Source organism: Octopus bimaculoides, chromosome 23 (assembly GCF_046866305.1).
Source record: "Octopus bimaculoides isolate indiv1 chromosome 23, ASM4686630v1, whole genome shotgun sequence".
NCBI lineage: Eukaryota > Metazoa > Mollusca > Cephalopoda > Octopoda > Octopodidae > Octopus > Octopus bimaculoides.
In genome coordinates, this window is record NC_142950.1 from 22,091,930 (window position 1) to 22,111,244 (window position 19,315).

At 37.2% G+C, this 19,315-nt stretch overlaps 1 protein-coding gene across 2 annotated transcripts in view; it reads right to left on the reverse strand.

The window, feature by feature from the left end:
• The window catches only part of LOC106867809 (FERM, ARHGEF and pleckstrin domain-containing protein 2), a 343,165-nt gene that overhangs the window by 110,682 nt on the left and 213,168 nt on the right, over positions 1-19,315 (reverse strand). For both annotated transcript variants that reach the window (XM_089340665.1, XM_089340664.1), the window contains exons 7-11: positions 14,180-14,303; positions 12,420-12,507; positions 11,180-11,335; positions 7,246-7,406; positions 820-894 (exon numbers count right to left, since the gene is read on the reverse strand). In XM_089340665.1, the coding sequence (XP_089196791.1) occupies positions 820-894; positions 7,246-7,406; positions 11,180-11,335; positions 12,420-12,507; positions 14,180-14,303 (604 nt within the window). The remainder of the gene's footprint in view (positions 1-819; positions 895-7,245; positions 7,407-11,179; positions 11,336-12,419; positions 12,508-14,179; positions 14,304-19,315) is intronic.

A 19,315-nucleotide genomic window follows, 5' to 3' on the forward strand; every position in this document is an offset into this window, starting at 1 on the left:
GTGTGGTGCATGCCATGACAGATGCATTACATTGTGTACGCACGACATATGCACATCATGTGTGCATGTTTTCATTCGAGACTGCAAGGCACCATGCACAATATTCTTGGATTGAAAGACAGATTTATTGCCAAATAAACCTTGAAATACAAAGTAACAAAAGAAAATTGATTTTAGCTTCCATCATCTGCAACCACCCCCACCCCCTGCCACTTCCACCACTCTCTGTGCCCCCACCCCCACCACCACAACCTACTCCTTACAAAACTTACATTTACTGTAAGCTTGTGTTTGTGCTTGTTTTAGTTCTTTCCAAGTATGTATTCGTATAAATGTATATTTGGATAGAATAGATTTGTGTGTATACATTGCTAACTAAACTACACCATAAGTTGCCTAGTTGAGAATATGCATGCGCAGAATAGTGTATGCGCAAATGCATACACAGACACATGTGTATAAGAATGTAGATGAGCCAGGCGCACAGTCAAATCTGGCCGTATGTAGTATATGTACAAACAAGCATCTCTTTTCCTCTGTACACAAACATATAAATGCATGCGAATGTGTGTTAATATTAATACACATCTCAGGAGAGAGATAAATACATCGGAAGAAAAAAGGAAAACAAATGAGAGAGCAAGACAGAGAGAGAAAGAGAGAGAGAAAGAGAGAGTGAGAGAGAGAGAGAGAGAGAGAGAGAGAGAGAGCGAAAGAGATGAAGAGAGAAGGTCTCAGAAAATGAGAGGGATAGAAAAAGGGTGAGAGAGAAAATAAGGGGAAAGAAAACAAGGAGAGAAAGAAGTATCATCAACGAACCTTTCAAAAGGTCGTTTCTTCACATAATTCTCCCGGACATATTCCATTAGTTGCTTCTGTGTCTTACCACTATACCTGTAATATAAGTGGGAAAAGAAAATAATAGAGAAACAGATTAGTACAAGCACTGCAGTAATACACATATAGAAATAAAAACATACACACACATATATATATATATATACAGGGTGTCTCAAAAGTCACTGATGGGTTTCAATTTTTAATAATTCCTTAACTTTACAAATGCATGCATGAAATTTTGATACAACATAAAGGACATAAGTCAAATTTTGCAACACCACTACATCACATATGAAAAATGACATCGCTTAAATGGCAGCCATTTTCCCCTTTGCACGCCCGTGCTCTTTCCAAAGCTTGCACCATAACACCCTCAAGAGTTTCAGACCCCACTTCTCTGATTTCTCTATTGATGTTCTCCTTCAGTTGCACCAGAGTTTGTTGTAAATATATATATATATCTCTACATATACATGAACATATATATATATATACATATATATATATATATATATATATATATACACATATATTCGCTGAATTTTTTTTCTCCGTGTTTTCTCCGTATTCTTTCTGTTGAAGAGCATAGCTCGAAACGTTAAAGACTTTCTGTATTCCCGAGCGTTATACTAATACATCCTTTTGTTGTTTACACCACCTGTCCTCATCTGTTGTTTTTTTTTCGTAAATTCTCCCATATATATATATATTTCTTTTACTGCAGTCATGCTGGAGGACTGTTTTGAAGGGTTTAGTCAAACAAACTGACTCCGGAAGGTAACTTTTACTTGTTAGAGCCATTAAACTGAGGTCATACTGGGGCACCACCTTGAAGAATTTTAGCCATGTGAATTGACCCCACTACATATATTTTTAAAGCCTGGTACTTATTCCTTCGGTTTATTTTGCCAAACTGCTAAGTTACAGGGACATAATACACACCAACATCAGTTGTCAAGCAGTCATGGGGGACAAACAGATACACACACACACACATATATGTATATATATATACACACACATATAAAATAGACGTCTTTCAGTTTCCATCTATCAAATTCCACTCAACAAGGATTTGGTTGGCCCATGGCTATAATAGAAGACACTGGCCTAAGGTGCCATGCAGTAGGACTGAACCCAAAACTATGTGGTTGGGAAGCAAACTTCTTACAACAGAGCCACACCTGATTTTTTTTTTTTTAATTTGGTACTTATTCTATCAGTTTCTTTCGCTGAACTGTGAAGTTACAGAGATGAAAACAAACATAACCAACACCAGTTGTCAAGTTGTGGTGGTGGGAGAAGGGAAACAAACAAACAAACAAACATTAAGATATATTTATTTATTACTGACAGGCTTCCACACAGGCTCCACTTGCCAAATTCATGGGGAGCCTCAAACTTTGCTACAGAACACTTGCCCAATGGGCTGTGTAGTGGGACTGAACCTGAAACCATGTGGTTGCAAGGTGAGCTTCTTCACTACACAGCCATGCCTGATTCTGTGTGTATGTGTGTGTGTATGCACATAAGTGCAGGCGTGGGTGTGTGGTAAGAAGATTGCCAGGCAGTGAGCTGGCAGAAACATCAGCACATCGGGCGAAATGTTTACCAGTATTTTGTCTGCCGCTACGTTCTGAGTTCAAATTCTGCCGAGGTTGACTTTGCCTTTCATCCTTTCGGGGTTGATTAAATAAGTACCAGTTACACACTGGGTCGATATAATCGACTTAATCCATTTGTCTGTCCTTGTTTGTCCCCTCTCTGTGTAGCCCCTTGTGGACAATAAAGAAATAAGGAGATTGCTTTCCCAACCACATGGTTCCAGGTGTGTGACATGGTTCCCACTGTGTAACACCTTGGGCAAATGTCTTTTACTGTAGCCTTGGGCCAACCAAAGCCTTCTGAGTGGATTTAGTAGACGGAAAGAAACCAGTCATATATATATATATATATATATATATATATATATATATGTATGTATGTATGTATGTATGTCTGTGTGTGTCTTTGTGTCTATGTGCCCCCCCCCCCCCTCACCGCTTGACAACAAGCGTTGGTGTGTTTATATCCCCATGATTTAATGGTTCAACAAAAGAGAATGACAGAATAAGTAATAGGCTTAAAAAATATGTCCTGGGGGGGGAGGGGTCGATTTGTTTGGCTATATACACATACAATATATACAACATAGATAGGTAAATACATTTTATAGATATACACAGTGAGACCTTTGGAGATATGCTGTGATTGAGAAGACCTGGCAAGTAAAGTGAGATCACAGCCGTGGCCGATGCCAGTGTTGCATAACCGGCCCATTTAAAAGTACCTTTGAAGTGTTGGGTTATATGATGTGCTTGAGAAGACCTGTTGAGTCAAATGAAATCGAAATTGCAGTCGTGGTCAGTGCCACCTGACTGGCACCTGTACTGGTGGCATGTAATAGGCATCATTCGAGCATGGGTCAATGCCAGTGCCGCCTGACTGGCTCTCCATGCTGATGGCACATAAATGCACCATCCAAACGTGGTTGATGTCAGTGCCCCCTGACTGGTTCCCATGCCAGTGGCATGTAAAAATCACCCACTACACTCTTGGAGTGGTTGGTGTTAGGAAGGGCATCCAGCTATAGAAACCTTGCCAGATCAGATTGGAGCCTGGTGCAGCCTACTGGCTTGCCAGTCCTCAGTCAAACCGTCCAACCCATGCCAGCATAAAAAGCAGACGTTAAATGATGATGATGATGATGATGATGATGATGATAGACATACATACAGATGGATGGACAGATGGATAGATATAACATAGTTTAAAAAATTATGTACAAAGATTCTATATTCAATCAGCCATGTCTGGTAGTACTTGTTAGATAAAAACCAATTTTCTACAATGTGATAATTATGCATGGAATTTACTCAGGCACCAAAAAGTACTTAAAATTCCATATACACTTTACACATTGTTAATGTTTTATTTGTTATTTTTGTTTGTTTCTTTTTTTTTTTTGGCTGCCAAGCAGAACCAAGGTCAGGAACATAGATAAATGTATATTTATAACACATTTATCTATCTTGAAGGGTTGTGTATTTTCATAGGCTTATCTCAGAAGGCTTTTATATACATTCACATGATGATGACAACATGCCTCCACCTGGGTTCACCGTTCGCTGCATTCACCTCTAACTCTATCCATCCAACTTTCTCTCTTTTCATACAATTGTAAAAGAGACCGATAGAATAAGCGCTAAGCTTAAAAAATAATAAGTTTTGGGGTTGATTCATTCAACTAAAAATTCTTCAAGGCAGTGCCCCAAAATGACTCCAGTCTAATAACTGAAACAAGATACATATATATATATATATATATATATATATATATATATATATGTATCCACGCACACACACAAGAAAAGTCTGAACATTGATTTTAAGTCAGCATCTACACCCTAAAGGCTGCGAGCTGGCAGAAACGTTAGCACAGCAAGCGAAATGCTTAGCGGTATTTCTTCTGCCGTTACGTTCTGAGTTCAAATTCTGCCAAGGTCGACACTGCCTTTCATCCTTTCAGGGTTGATAAATTAAGTACCAGTTACGCACTGGGGTCGATCTCATCAACTTAATCCGTTTGTCTGTTCTTGTTTGTCCCCTCTGTGTTTAGCCCCTTGTGGGCAATAAAGAAATAAGAAGCTACACCCTAAATCAGAGACCTTTTTTTTATCAAAAACTTCCCCATCCACCCTGTCCGATTCTCTGGACCAGTTCTCTGATGTTCATCTCCCTGTAAGTCAAGGATATGCCTCTGACATCTCTTCATCACCAACTTCCCTCCTTTTCCAACCGTGGCAGCTATGTATCTCCTCTACAACAAGATACCTCTTTCAGTTCCTTTGTCATATTTTAACTTCTCATCACCTGGTATAAAACCAAGTCCTTCAATACTACAAAGTCCCCAGTTGTGGAGTCCAGTCTTGCAAGTTACTTGTTGACTTCACTAGTGCTAGTGTCGTGTATAAGGCACCCAGTACACACTGCAAAATGGTTAGTGTTAGGAAGAGCATCCAGCACAGAAGACATGGCAAAGCAGATACTGGTGCTTGAGGTAGGCCTCTGGTTTGGTAAACCCTGTCAAACCATCCACCCTATGCCAGTTTGGGTTGGATGATGATGGTGATCACACACACACACACACACACTTTGTACACACCTTTTTCTGTATCTAAATATTCTAGCACAATAGAAACAATCATCTGTAATGTATGGTGTAATCACCAATTAAAGATATGATTTTCTCCATTCTTATTCTTGTTGTTTTATACTCTGAATTTCTTGAAATTCTTCTAAGTGATATTTGGATTAACTTGTCATGCATGAACAATTACCTTGGATTTTTATTCTACTTACATTTATTGGTATCTGATGGTTGAATATAGCTAATCAAATTCATTTAGCATAAGTGTGTTACAAATAGCTACATGGATTTATTAATACCTTTCACTTCTTCTTATATATATATATATATATATATATATATACATATGTAACTCAGTTGACCTTCATACTGGTACGAAGGAATAAACATCCCACTTTAGTCCATCCACTAATGTTGTATCGCCTGAAGAAATGAATCGATGATGATAATCAACTGGATGCTCACAGTTATTACAGACTACACTGTAATCATTCCAGGAATATGGACTCTGATCTTAAAAGTTATGTGATTTCTGGAAATGTGCATAGCGATGCATTAAATGTTTATAAATTCCATCCTAGGATTATTGGTATTATCATTATAAGTATTATCATTATTATTATTATTATTATTATTATACATCTGTGTGTGTGTATAAACACACACATGTAAATAAGGTTAAAATCCAAGGTGTGTCCTCTTGAAGCACACCTGCTTATTCCAGTATTCCAAATCTGTATGTAGATGTGAAGTATGCATAAGAGTTGAAAAATACTGGGAAATATTTTCTGTAGATTCAAAATGTCAAAACAGGAGATTGGAAAATTTTTGGGAATATAACCAAAATCTTTTCCAATCTCCTCTTTTGATATATGTATGTATACACACACACACACACACACACATATAACGTAAAAGGCATCTGTGCTGGTTGGTGACATGTAAAAAGACAACCAGTATGCTCTGTAGAATGGTTTGGCATTTCTTAAACCCATCAGTAGAAACGAAGTGAAAACAGACAACTGGAGCCTGGAGCAGCTCTCCAGCTCTGGTCAAACAGTCTAACTCATGCCAGCATGGAAAACGAACATTCAATGATGACAATCATGATTATATATATATATATATATATATATATATATATATATATATATATATATATATATATATATATACACAACTTGCATGCTTCACCGATTGCTTACCAGTCCATGATCCCTTCTTTCTACTCCAAAACAGATATGTTTTTCATAACATTTCAAGCAACTTCTTTGTATACCACCCCCTAAGCCACATGAAAGTCAATATACTTCAAGGGTCATTAACATAGCCTAAGTGCATCAGTTGGCATGACATTGTTGGTAGCATTCTTACCAGTTATATACCATAACCAATATATATGGCTATGTGATTCAAGAGGTGTGCTTCCCAACCACATGGTTCCAGGTTCAGTCCCACTGCATGGCACCTTGGGCAAGTTTCTCAAAGAATGTTTGCTCAGTCCAATCTCTCTTTACCTTTTATCTTTTATTTGTTTGTCTTTAAACCGTGGCCATACTGGAGTATCACCTCGAAGAATTTTAGTCAAACGAATCAACCACATTGCTTTTTATATAAGCTTGTTACTTATTCTATCCAACTATAGAAAACCTTTCTCAATAAATTCCGCCTGACACATGCAAACTTGCAAAAGTGGATATTAAAAGGGCGCTGCTTATATATATATATATATATATATATATATATATATATATACATGTGTGTGTGTATATCAAGCCCAAGTGTGTTTACCTGCATCACTTTCTCTGTTGGACTTAGTCTTTGTTAAAGACTTTGCAGTGTAAGCTCAAATCATTTCAGCACAGCTGTTTTCTATATTGAGCATCTTTGGATCATGTATGTGAGTTTGTGTATGCATGTGTGTGTGTATGTGCAGATTTGTATGCTTTGATTTCTGTATGTCTTCTCATGCATATACTTGCATATCTATATATGTATGTGTATGTATGTAGGTCTGTCTGTCTGTCTGTCTGTCTGTCTTTCTGTATGTATGTTTGTGTGTATGCATGTATGTATGGATGTATGTATATTTCCAATGTATTTGCTTTTAACTGTTCTACCAATTCTGAAACAGAGGACATGATCAAGTGATATGTAATTAAATGACAAAAAAATTCTGCAATTAAATCAACCTCCTCAGTGTCATTGTCACTTACCGATATGACGACCCTCGACTCACAACACGGGTTTTATTCCGTGGCAGTTTTTTCACTGTGTGGCATCGAAAGAATGCATGGTGTTCTATACATTTCTTCCAGAATCCTTTGCATTCATTCCGACTCTCAAAGAAGAATTCCACTATATCCTTGTAGTAACCCTGAGCAAACAGAAAGAGAGAGAGAGAGAGATGAAGACAAAGGTGAATAAGAGACAATTAAGGTGAATAAGAGACAATTAAGGTGAATAAGAGACAATTAAGGTGAAGAAAAAAGAATGCAAAACTAGTTTGGTGTGTCATTGTGTGGTTTTTTGGATTCAATTTCACCATGTGGCAACTGAGTGTCTTTTACTAAAAGCTTTAGGTTGATCAATGCTTTGTGAATGGATTTGGTAGACAGAAACTGTATGGAAGCACATCATATATGTGTGAGAAAGAGAGAGAGAGAGAGAGAGTGTGTGTGTGTGTGTGTGTGCATATATATATATATATATATATATATATATATATATATATATATATATATATATATAAAGTTTTGAATGGTACAACAATGCACTATAATACAAAAAATTGACTATATATCTGTTGTAATTTAGCTATCTATAGTCCGATGATATTTCGGAATACAATTCCTTCTTCAGATAGTCGCTGCTATAATCTGTTTTCCAAGGTTCCTTCATTGGAATTTCAATGGCAACTGAATATTTTTGAATGTATGTATGTGTACGTGCAGATTTGTATGTTTTGATTTCTGTATGTCATCTCATGCATATATTTGCATATCTATATATGTATGTGTATGTATGTAGGTGCGTCTGTCTGTCTTTCTGTATGTATGTTTGTGTGTATGCTTGTACGTATGGAATTGTATTCCGAAATATCATCGGACTATGGATAACTAAATTACAACAGGTATATAGTCCATTTTTTGTATTACAGTGCATCGTTGTACTATTCAAAACTTTTTTATTCTTTACAAACAATACACAATGCTTCAAGCGAACTACAATACTCTCCTATATATATATATATATATATATATATATATATATTACAATTAAAAGGGTAAAGGTTTATCAATTTATTAATTTATTAATTAATAAATTAATAAACCTTTACCCTTTTAATTGTAATAATTATTCACTCCCTGATAGCAAACCGCAGATTTTCTGCGGTATTGCTTGTGACGCACATGGTAATTCTTGGGGAGGGATAATGGACTGGCTGGCCTATGTAGGTTCGGAGATGGTTTCGAGTTGTGCCGATGCATGATGTTCACTCGGTCATGCATGCACAATTGCTAGCATCGTTGAATTTGCAACTGGAATATCATACTGATGAGGAAATGGAGAGTTTATCGCTTCTAAGCCAGAAACGCGTCTATGATTAACTACGGCTGGTTAGTTTTCGTTGTTTTTTCTTCTTGTTTTGCCTTTGTGAGTTACAAGTAATGCTATCTGTTGGAGTTTCAGCATCTTAGCTGCTATTTCTGAACTTCGGTATGTGGTAAAGTAACTGTTGCTGATCCCTTAATTATGTTTTATATATATATATATATATACAAGAATAAGGGCAGAGAATCGTCAATTAATAATAGAATTAATAATTAACAATTTTGCCAAGTAGTTCAGTATGAAAAAAACCTTTATCGGTAGAACTATTTATCATCATAAATATACAGGGATTAGCAATTGAGTTGCTTCTCCAACATACTGAAAATTCAGAAATAGCAGTCAAAGAACTACTGATTCCAAACTACAAATTTTTCTCTAAAGCGGATGGCGATATTTATGGCCATAAATATCGCCATCCGCTTTAGAGAAAAATTTGTAGTTTGGAATCAGTAGTTCTTTGACTGCTATTTCTGAATTTTCAGTGTGTTGGAGAAGCAACTCAATTGCTAATCCCTGTATATTTATGATGATATATATATATATATATATATATGCAAACCATTTTGTTTTTACATCGATGAATAAAACTGGGGAGTAATTAAAATTTTTTTAAAGGAATACCTGGTTAATGTGAGAGCCATTTCCATAGACTACATAGCAGGGTGCTGTATAGTCTTTTACACTGTTTTGGTTGACCCAAGGCCATAATGAAAGACATGTGTCCTCAATATGGCTGTCCAATAGGAATGAGCATGGAATCATGGGATTGTGAAACAAATTCAGCCATGTTTGTTTATGACTAAATTAATTCGTAGCAGCATGAAATGTTTTAAATACAGAATACTGAGTGTGTGCATGTGTGTGTGTCTAAGAGAATGAGAGTGTGTATGTGTATGAGTGAGAAAGAGTGTGAGTGTGTGCATGTATGTCAAAGAGAATCAGAGTGTATATGAGTGTATTTGTGAGTGAAAGGGTGTGCTTGCATCTATGTATGCATGTGAGTAAGAGAGAGAGTTTAAGTGTGAGTGTATGAGACTGTGTGTATGAGTGCATGTGTGTGTGTGTGTGTGCGTGTGTGTGTGTGTGTGTGTGTTAGTGAAAACTGTGCATGTATGTTTGTTCCTATTATAAAAGTAATTTGTCATTTTGCTGTGTGAGCAGTCATGTTTAGTTAATCCTTTCTCACCATCCAACATACACCAGTTGCTGTGGATTTGTCAATTATCAGTAAACAGCAATAAATAATTCAAAACTATATCACACTCAACTGGCCCTTCTCTTTTGTGCGGATATTTGACCTGCTAGAAGCAGCAGTCGAAACTTACTGTTCAAGTGATTTTGTTCCTCATGCCACCACCATGTGTTCTTATGTTGGCAACAACAAAAGGAAGCAAATAAAAGCCAGGCTATTTGGATAAGGAGCGCTCTTCTGAATCATATGGTTTCCAGTTCAGTCCCACTCTTTTACTCTTTTACTTGTTTCAGTCATTTGACTGTGGCCATGCTGGGGCACCACCTTTAGTCAAGCAAATTGACCCTAGGACTTATTCTTTGTAAGCCTAGTACTTATTCTATCAGTCTCTTTTGCCGAACCACTAAGTTATGGAGACGTAAAGACACCAGCATCGGTTGTCAAGCGATGTTGGGGGGACAAACACAGACACACAAACATATACACACACATACATGCATATATACGACGGACCCCCTTCAGCTTCCGTCCACCAAATCCACCCACAAGGCCTTGGTTGGCCCGAAGCTATAGTAGATGACACCTGCCCAAGGTGGTCAAGTGTCTTCTATTATAACACCAAGCTGACTAAAGCTGTGCAAGTGGATTTGATAGAAGGGAAATTGAAAGAAGCCAGTTACACACACACACACACACACAGAACCATGCTTGCATCTATATACATACATATGAGGCATGATTAATTGAAAATAATGTGAATAACTAATCAGTGTGTGGTTTAGTGGTCAGGGTATTTGGCTCATGATCATAAGGCTGTGAGTTCAATTCCTGGTGAAACATTATATCCTTGAGCAAGACACTTTATTTCATATTGCTCCAATCCACTCAGCAGGCAAAAGGGAATTGTTGACAGTGAATGGATGTGTAAAACATGGTGTCACTAAAGGTGGCTTGATCAGCTCACACACACACAATAACAAAATAACAAAAGGCAGCAATGACTCCAATAAGAATAATAACGATTTCAAATTTTGACACAAGGCCAGCAGGTTTGGGGAATGAGCTAAGTAAGTCATCTATATCAACCCCAGTACTCAACTGGTACTTATTTTATCACCCCTCTCCACCCCCAAACAGGATGAACGTCAAAGTCAACTTCTGCGGAGTTTGTGACTCAGAATGTAAATATGGATGGGAGGCTGCTAAGCATTCTGCTTGGCATGGTAACAGTTCTGCCAGCTCACCGCCTTTAACAACAACAACAACAGCAGCAGCAGCAGCAACAACAACAACAACAACAACAACAACCACAACACAAAAAAAAAGAAAGAAAGAATACTTACATAGTTTTCAGGATGAAGCTTGATCAGAAATTTTTTGCGTTTGAAACTTAGTTTTCTAATTTTGGCCCATGAAAATGTGTTGATTTTAGTCAGGTTTTGGAATACAACAATACCCATGTGTGCTACCGATAGACTAAGATGAACGCCTTCATGGTCCTGTGGGGAGAGAGAGAGACAAAGTGAGAGAGACAGACAAAGTGAGAGAGACAGACAAAGTGAGAGAGAGAGAGAAAGTGAGAGAGAGAGAGAAAGTGAGAGAGACAGAGTAGCAAAACAGAGATTAGACAGAGAGAGCTGAGACAGAGAAGGCAGAGAATGAGAGAGTAAGAGACAGAATAGAGAGAAGAGAGAGGAGTTACAAAGGAAAGGAGAGGAAAGAAAAACAGAAAGTGAAAATGTGTGCGCATTTATGTAGAATTAACAAGAAGGACAATGACAACAATAACAGCAATAAAGTTGAAGATGATTAGGAGAAGAATGGTTAGGAGACTGTTGTTGATGTAAGAACCGTTTTATCCATGTCTGGGTATCTCCCCCCCCCCCGACTAGATTTATAGCTCTTCGTTGATGACGATGATGATGATGATGATGATGATGATGATAAACTGTGATATTTGTGGTGGTGTAAAGAGTGATGACGACAAACAATGGTCATTGTTCATGGTACCGGCAATGATGACAGAGATAGGAGCAACAATGGCGATGGTTGTAACAATGGTAATGATGATGATGATGATGATGATAGTAACGATCCTCAATGCTTGTGATGACAATAACATTGTCAGCAGCATTAATGACAATGAAGGTGATGATGGTGATGATGATGGTGGTGATGATCGTGATGGTGACAGTACCATTGACAACGACAATAACAACAGCAATAATATTGAAGGAGAAGGATGATGACAAATGCTTAAGTACTTTACATCACTACCAGTCTCCTCCTCCTCCTCATCATCATCATTATTATTATTATTATCACAATAATGAGAAAGACTCAAAACTGCTATCAAAAAAAAAAAAAACTTAAGTAATCAAAAAAGAAAGTGGCAATGAAATGAAATGAAATTACAACAACAGCAGCAGCAGCAGCAACAATACCATGATTTAAATATCAAGTTTCTGAAATCTCCTCACTCCTACCACCAAAAAAAGAAGAAAAAAAAAAACCAAACAAGAAGAATAAAAAGGAACCTAATTAATTATAAGAAAAAACTCTAAAATTTCCTTCAGAACTCACCTTCGCTGGAAAATTTCGTATTCCATATTGTTCTACTTTCCTTGCTGTATCTAATAAATTTAAGTCAGCCTCCGAAGGACCTTGGCCACTGAACACAGCAACAGGAGATAGAAAGACAAACACAGAGAGTAAAGAGAGAGAAAAATTAATAAATAGAGAGAGAGTTTGTGATACATGTTGATTTATTACATGTCACACATGGAGTTACTTGTGTGTGTATACATCACATAGGCACACACAATGTTACAAAGAGACCTCATTACTTACATGTTACACAAACCATCTACAAGGCTACTCATAAGTTACATGTCACACAGAAGTAAAACTATAAAGACATATTTGCTACATTGGTGTGTACTTGTCACAAGTGATATAATGAGTGACAGAGGTTTGTGACTTACATGTGATACAATATGAAGCAAAGAGAATAATTTTCTAATATGTTTGATACAAAATTCGTCACAATGTAACTTGTGCCCTTGATATACACATACACAAAGAAATACACATGTGGCACAAAATGTTATTAACTAGAACTCTGTTACTTGTGACAAGAGAAATTTACCTAAAGGTGAGGATGATGTAACAGTGTTGCAAAATGTTACACAGACCTAAAAATGTATTATTTAGCATAAAGTGTGCCACAAGGTTTCATGAGATCTTGTGGCAGATCAATGCAGGGAGCATCTAAACCAATAGTTCTCAACCAGGGTCCATACATGACTTTTTGGGACCCAAACTAACAAAACAGTAAACTGGGGACCCACGGTAGTATTTTAAGGGTCCACAAAAAGTTTTGCTTTAGATGTATTTACTGCAAGAAACAGCCAGGTTTCTTTCCCTGACATTTATAGTTCATCCTATGGAAGTGAATGAGTGAATTGAATAGCAAAATGGGAATTCTGAAAGAAGTATCTTTAAGATTAGTTTTTAAACATCGAATGGCTATAGGGGGCCACAAGAATAAAATAGTAAACAAAGGGATCCATAATGGGGTTCTGAGAACCACTGCTTTAAATGGTTGCTCGACCTGCTAGAAACAGCAGCTAAATCTCATCCAAAATTACATCCTGGCAGTTTTTAGTTTGTAGTAGAAAAGAGAGTTTTAGCTCTTCATAAAATGCACTTGCCATGCCTTAGGCCCTCAATTTCTACTGGAAGATACTAGTGTGTAAGGATGTGGTTGTAACATTTGGCATACTCAAGGCATTTTAAAACCTGGGTGGGTTGGTCGGTATCAAATGGTTGTGTGATACAAAGAGTTACATTAAACAACAGAAGAAATTCTTCATTATGTAACACAGCATCATTAAACAGAACTTGGAGTATATGGCCTGGTCACATGTACCATGTTTGCACTAATTGATTTGGGTGCTTACATAGTCATGAGTAGACATAGACTCCCTCTCGACTCTCCCACCCTTTGATCTAGTGCCACACTTAAGATGTGGTACAAATAATTAACAATTACACAATCAAGAAATCATTATGTAACCAATGTTACAAGTGTCACAAGTACCATCAAAGAGATTACTCATGGAATACAACAGTAAAAAACATAGATCATCTTTACATAACACAAACAATGTTACATATGTGACAAACAGTGTCAGACCTGTATCAAACAAAAAAGTAACATCAAACTTGTATGTAATACAACAGTAACAAAAAAGACAATCTTCATGTAAGACAAGCAATATTACATCTGTGTCATAATATGAAACAACATTAAACAGGAGAAAGAGAGTAGAGTCACTCACATGTGTTGTCTGTGATATTCCATAATCTTAAGATCGAGATCAGGAGATTGATGAGGCACAAATTTATGGAGACTCAAATAGGATTCATCTAAATATTCGTCTTCTAAGAAGTCACCAATTTCAGCTGAAGATTAAAAAGAAATATTCACATATTTAGAACTCAACAATTCTCATTCCCATTCCATCGTCACCATCATTTAATATCCCTATTCTATGCATTGTTCTAAACATTCACAACTGTCTGATGATCTATTACCTGAAACCTTGAGTAACAGTTTAAGTCTTTTCAGCTTTAACAAAACATTATATGTATACCATCATCATAATCATTTAACCTATTACCTCCCATAATTATATTGACTGGAATTTTTGAAACTTTGATTTCTAGCATAAAACAGCCTTAGATACACCCTGGAATGATAAAAATAACATTTCAAATAGAAATAAGTGAGATATTGGGTGAAAAATTAGCAAACCTCATTTGAATATCAGAGAAATATACCTAGTAGATATAGCAAAAAGTTTAGATATGTGTAAATATTGACAGATAATTACGAAATTTGTAATTTTTAAGTGAGCTCATATGAGATCACTGGTAGGTAATGGGTTAACATATATTTCCCCATCCTAGCCATAGGTTGGACAGTTTGACAGAATTCAGCAAGCCACAGGGCTGTGTTGAGCTCTGGTAGCTGCTTTCACATGGTTTCTACAGCTGGATGCACTTCCTGATGCCAACCACTTCACAGAGTGTAACTGTGCACTTTCTAGGAGTTGCCAAGTCACATGTAAAACAAGACTCTCCTTGACTGAGAGGCTGTAGTATTGAAGAAGGTGGCTTTATGCCAGGTGATGAGGAGTTGAAGTATGATAAAGAGACAGGAACAAGAGTCTTGCAGTAGAGGAGAAACATGGCTACTCCAGTTGGAAAAGAAGAGGGGGGGTGTTGAAAAGGCATCAGGGCATACCCTTAAGTTACAAGAAAATCAACATTAAAGAAACAGTCCAGAGTATTGGACAGGGTACATCTAGATAGATAGATAGATAGATAGATAGATAGAAAGAGATAGGTAGATAGATAAAGAGATATACAAACAGATATAGATAAACAGGTAGATAGATATAGATGGATGGATGGATGGATGGACGGATAGATAGACAGATAGAGACAGACAGACAGACAGATAGATAGATAGATAGATAGACAGAGACAGTTAGACAGAAAGATAGACAGAGAGATAGATAGACAGAGAAATAGATAGACAGAGACAGATAGACAGAGAAATAGATAGACAGAGAGATAGATAGACAGAGACAGATAGACAGAGAGATAGATAGTCAGAGAGATAGATAGACAGAGAGATAGATAGACAGAGACAGATAGACAGAGAGATAGATAGTCAGAGAGATAGATAGATAGATAGATAGATAGATAGATAGATAGATAGATAGACAGAGACAGACAGATAGATATAGATATATAGATAGACAGACAGACAGACAGACAGATAGATAGATAGATAGACAGAGAGACAGATAGACGGAGAGATAGACAGAGAGATAGACAGAGAGATAGATAGACAGACAGACAGACAGACAGACAGACAGACAGATAGATAGATAGATAGATAGACAGACAGAGACAGATAGACAGAGAGATAGATAGACAGACAGATAGATAGAGAGAGAGAGAGAGAGAGAGAGAGATAGAGAGAGAGAGATAGACAGAGACAAATAGACAGATAGACAGATAGATAGATAGATAGATAGACAGACAGATCAATGCACGTTACAAATGACTGGTAGACTGGATGTTTTCAAGAAAAAAAAATGTGAAAGGATGTCAGTGGGGCCAGGGGGAGAGGGGAAGAGAAATAAGATAAGAAGATAACAGCATAAGACTGATGATGATGATGATGATGTAATGGCTTGAAACCTTTCCAACAATTCCCAATGATATCAGATTATAAGCCACCATCACCACCACCACCACCACCACCACTTCTGACAACAACAACAACAACTACATCAACCATTTCTCATTCCTGAACCAATACATACAGAGGATGGACAGGATTCTATAACTTAACTTTTAAGCATGCACACACACACGCATGCATGTGCGCGTGTACAGACACACACACACACACACACAGACATTTCTCAAATTTATGCGTTTCTTAGCTTGGCAAGAGGTATGGAAAGTTGGTGATGAAACGGGAGAAAGAGAGGGAGGGAGGGAGGAGGAGGAGGAGGAAAAAGAGAGAGAGGCAGAGTTAGAAATGTGGGAGAGAAAGGAGTTGATTCAGTGCAAGTCTCTGTATATTGCGACACCATAAATATTAAACAGCCAAGTAAAATGAGAACTTTGATAACAACAACAACAACGATAAGAACTGAGGAAGAAGATAATTATAATAATAAGGATAATAATAATAATAATAGTAATAATAATAATAGTAATAATAATAATAATAATAATAATAATAATAATAATAATAATAGTAATAATAATAATAACAATAATAATAATAATAATAATAACAATAATAATAATAATAATAATAATAGTAATAATAACAACAATAATGTAACAATAACGGTATACAGTAATGAATGCAGTGGTTGTGAAACAAGTTTTATGTTACTTGTCAGTTAAGTCTCTTGGGACATTCAACTTTTAACCAACTAATTATCAATGAAGAACTTCCACTCGATAATTTTCTCCTCTCAAATGCATATGTATGCATGTATGTGTGTGTGTGTGTGTGTGTGTGTGTGCTGCAATGGGAATCAATCTCTGAGTTGGATCTACAGCTTGCACGAATTGGGTACCTACGTGGTGTGTGTATATATACATTTGTCTATGTATACTTATATACAGACAGATTGTAAGTGTAATATGTGCACACTTACAGCATACAACCAGCTAATGATAACTTTGTTTCTGGGCATTGTAAGCTCAGTAACTGACCTTTCCTAGCATTCTACACATTGAAATACCTAGGTTCCAACAAATCTTGTGTGTGTGTGTGTATATATATATATATATATATATATATATATATATATATATATATATATATATATATAAATATATGTGTGTGTGTGTGTATCACCACTGTCATCAACATTTTACATCTGTTTTCCATGCTGGCATGGGTTAGATAGATTGACAGGATCCAGCAAGCTGCAGGGGCTGCACCAAGCTCCAGAGTCAGTTTGGCATGGTTTCTATAACTGGGTACCCCTCACTTTACAGTGTGTACCGGGTGCTTTTTTCAAGCCACCAGCACTAATAGGGTTGCTACGTAATTTGCAAAACAGAAAAAAAAAACAAAAAAGAAAACAGAGAAAAAGATAAAAACCTCCATCGCTAAGCACTGGGTGGGGTGGAGAGAGTATTTGAAAGGGAGGGGTGGCTTGATGTCAGGTTTTGAAAGGTTAAAATATAATAGAGGGACAAGCATAGGTGTCTTGTTTTAGGGGACACATACATGACTACTCTGCATTATATAAGGATAAAACTGGTAGTGATGTTGAAGCTGGGTGCCAGAGCAAAGTCTCAATGTACAAGAAGGTGAACATAAGAAGTGATCAGAAGCGGGTAGTTTCATAAGAGTGTGAGGAGAGAGATGGGGGTAGATGTAAATGTATTGAGTAATGAACAAGGGTGGAGGTGAAACTGATGGGAAATACTGGTAGGGAGAAGGGTATGGTGTGGGAGATAGAAGTGGCTCAGGACAAGGTGTAGGAGGGATACGTAGTGGTGAGGAGGGATATTTAGGGTACATAAGAGTGGCATGATGCTGGATATGAGAGGGTGCAGAAAAATAATAGGCATGTGAGGTGTTACAATGAGTATAGCAGAGAAAGAGAGATAACTCAAGACACAGATGGGAGGTGATCAGGGAAAATAGTGTGGGTGAGGAAGGAAGAATAGTGGGGATAAGGGAAAGAAGTGGTTCCAAGAGGGTAGAGGTAACCGGTAAAGCAACAGAAGTAATATGTGCCAATGCTTCCCTCAAATAATTTCAGCCACCAAGTAGTGCTACAGAAGAGTGATGGAGGGCTGGCTGTTAGGGGAATGAGATGTAGGGAATGCTTGAATGGATTTACAAGCAGAAACAGAACTCTGCTGTTGTGGATGGGTCTGCTCAAGCACAGCAAATTGCCAGTCATCTTGGTCCTTCATCATCTCCTTCATAAGGCTCAGCATCTTGAGGTCCACCTTCCATACATCATCTCATACCTTCCTAGGTTTCCATTCTCCATAATCTCTATCCACTTTGAGCAACTGGCACTTCTTGATGCAGCTGTTCTCATACATCCACATCACATGACCACACCAGCACAGTCTTCTCTCTTACTCATTATATCTGATTCCTCTGATGCTTAATTTTTCTCTCAATGCTTTAACACTTTGCCATACATGCCCACTAACATTACACATCCATCAGAACATACTAACTTCATCCCCCTCTAGTCTTTGCACGTCTTCTGCATTCAGTGCCCATATTTCACTTCCATACAGTGTGTATGTGTTTATGTATCTATACATGTATGTATGTACATGTGGTATGTATGTATGTGTATGCATAAGTGATTATATCTAAACATGCATATACACACACATACAGGTACATGCATATATACGCACATAGACAGACACACACACAGAAATATATACATATATAAAAACATACACAGACACACACAAGTTGTCCCAAATGTCATCAAATAGCAGAAAGTCTAATTAAACATTTCTGTCTGTTAATTATTTATGGTAAATTTAATTAAAGTTTATTAATATTTTAAACCTATCTAGTCACCTGCTACACAGGTGTGTGAGCTTGTATCTATGCACACGCAACACACGCTTAATACATGTCTAGATAGACATATACACATCAATACATACTGACGCGCATGCACACACACACACACACAAACAGATAAGAAGCTTGCTTCCCAATAACATGGCACAGGGTTCAGTCCCACTGTGTGGCATCTTGGGCAAGTGTCTTCTGTTACACTTCCACCATAGCTTCAATCAAATTAGAGTCTTGTGAGTGGATCTGGTAGATGGAAACTGAAAGAAGCCCATTATGAGTGGGTGTATGTGCAATTTGGTGT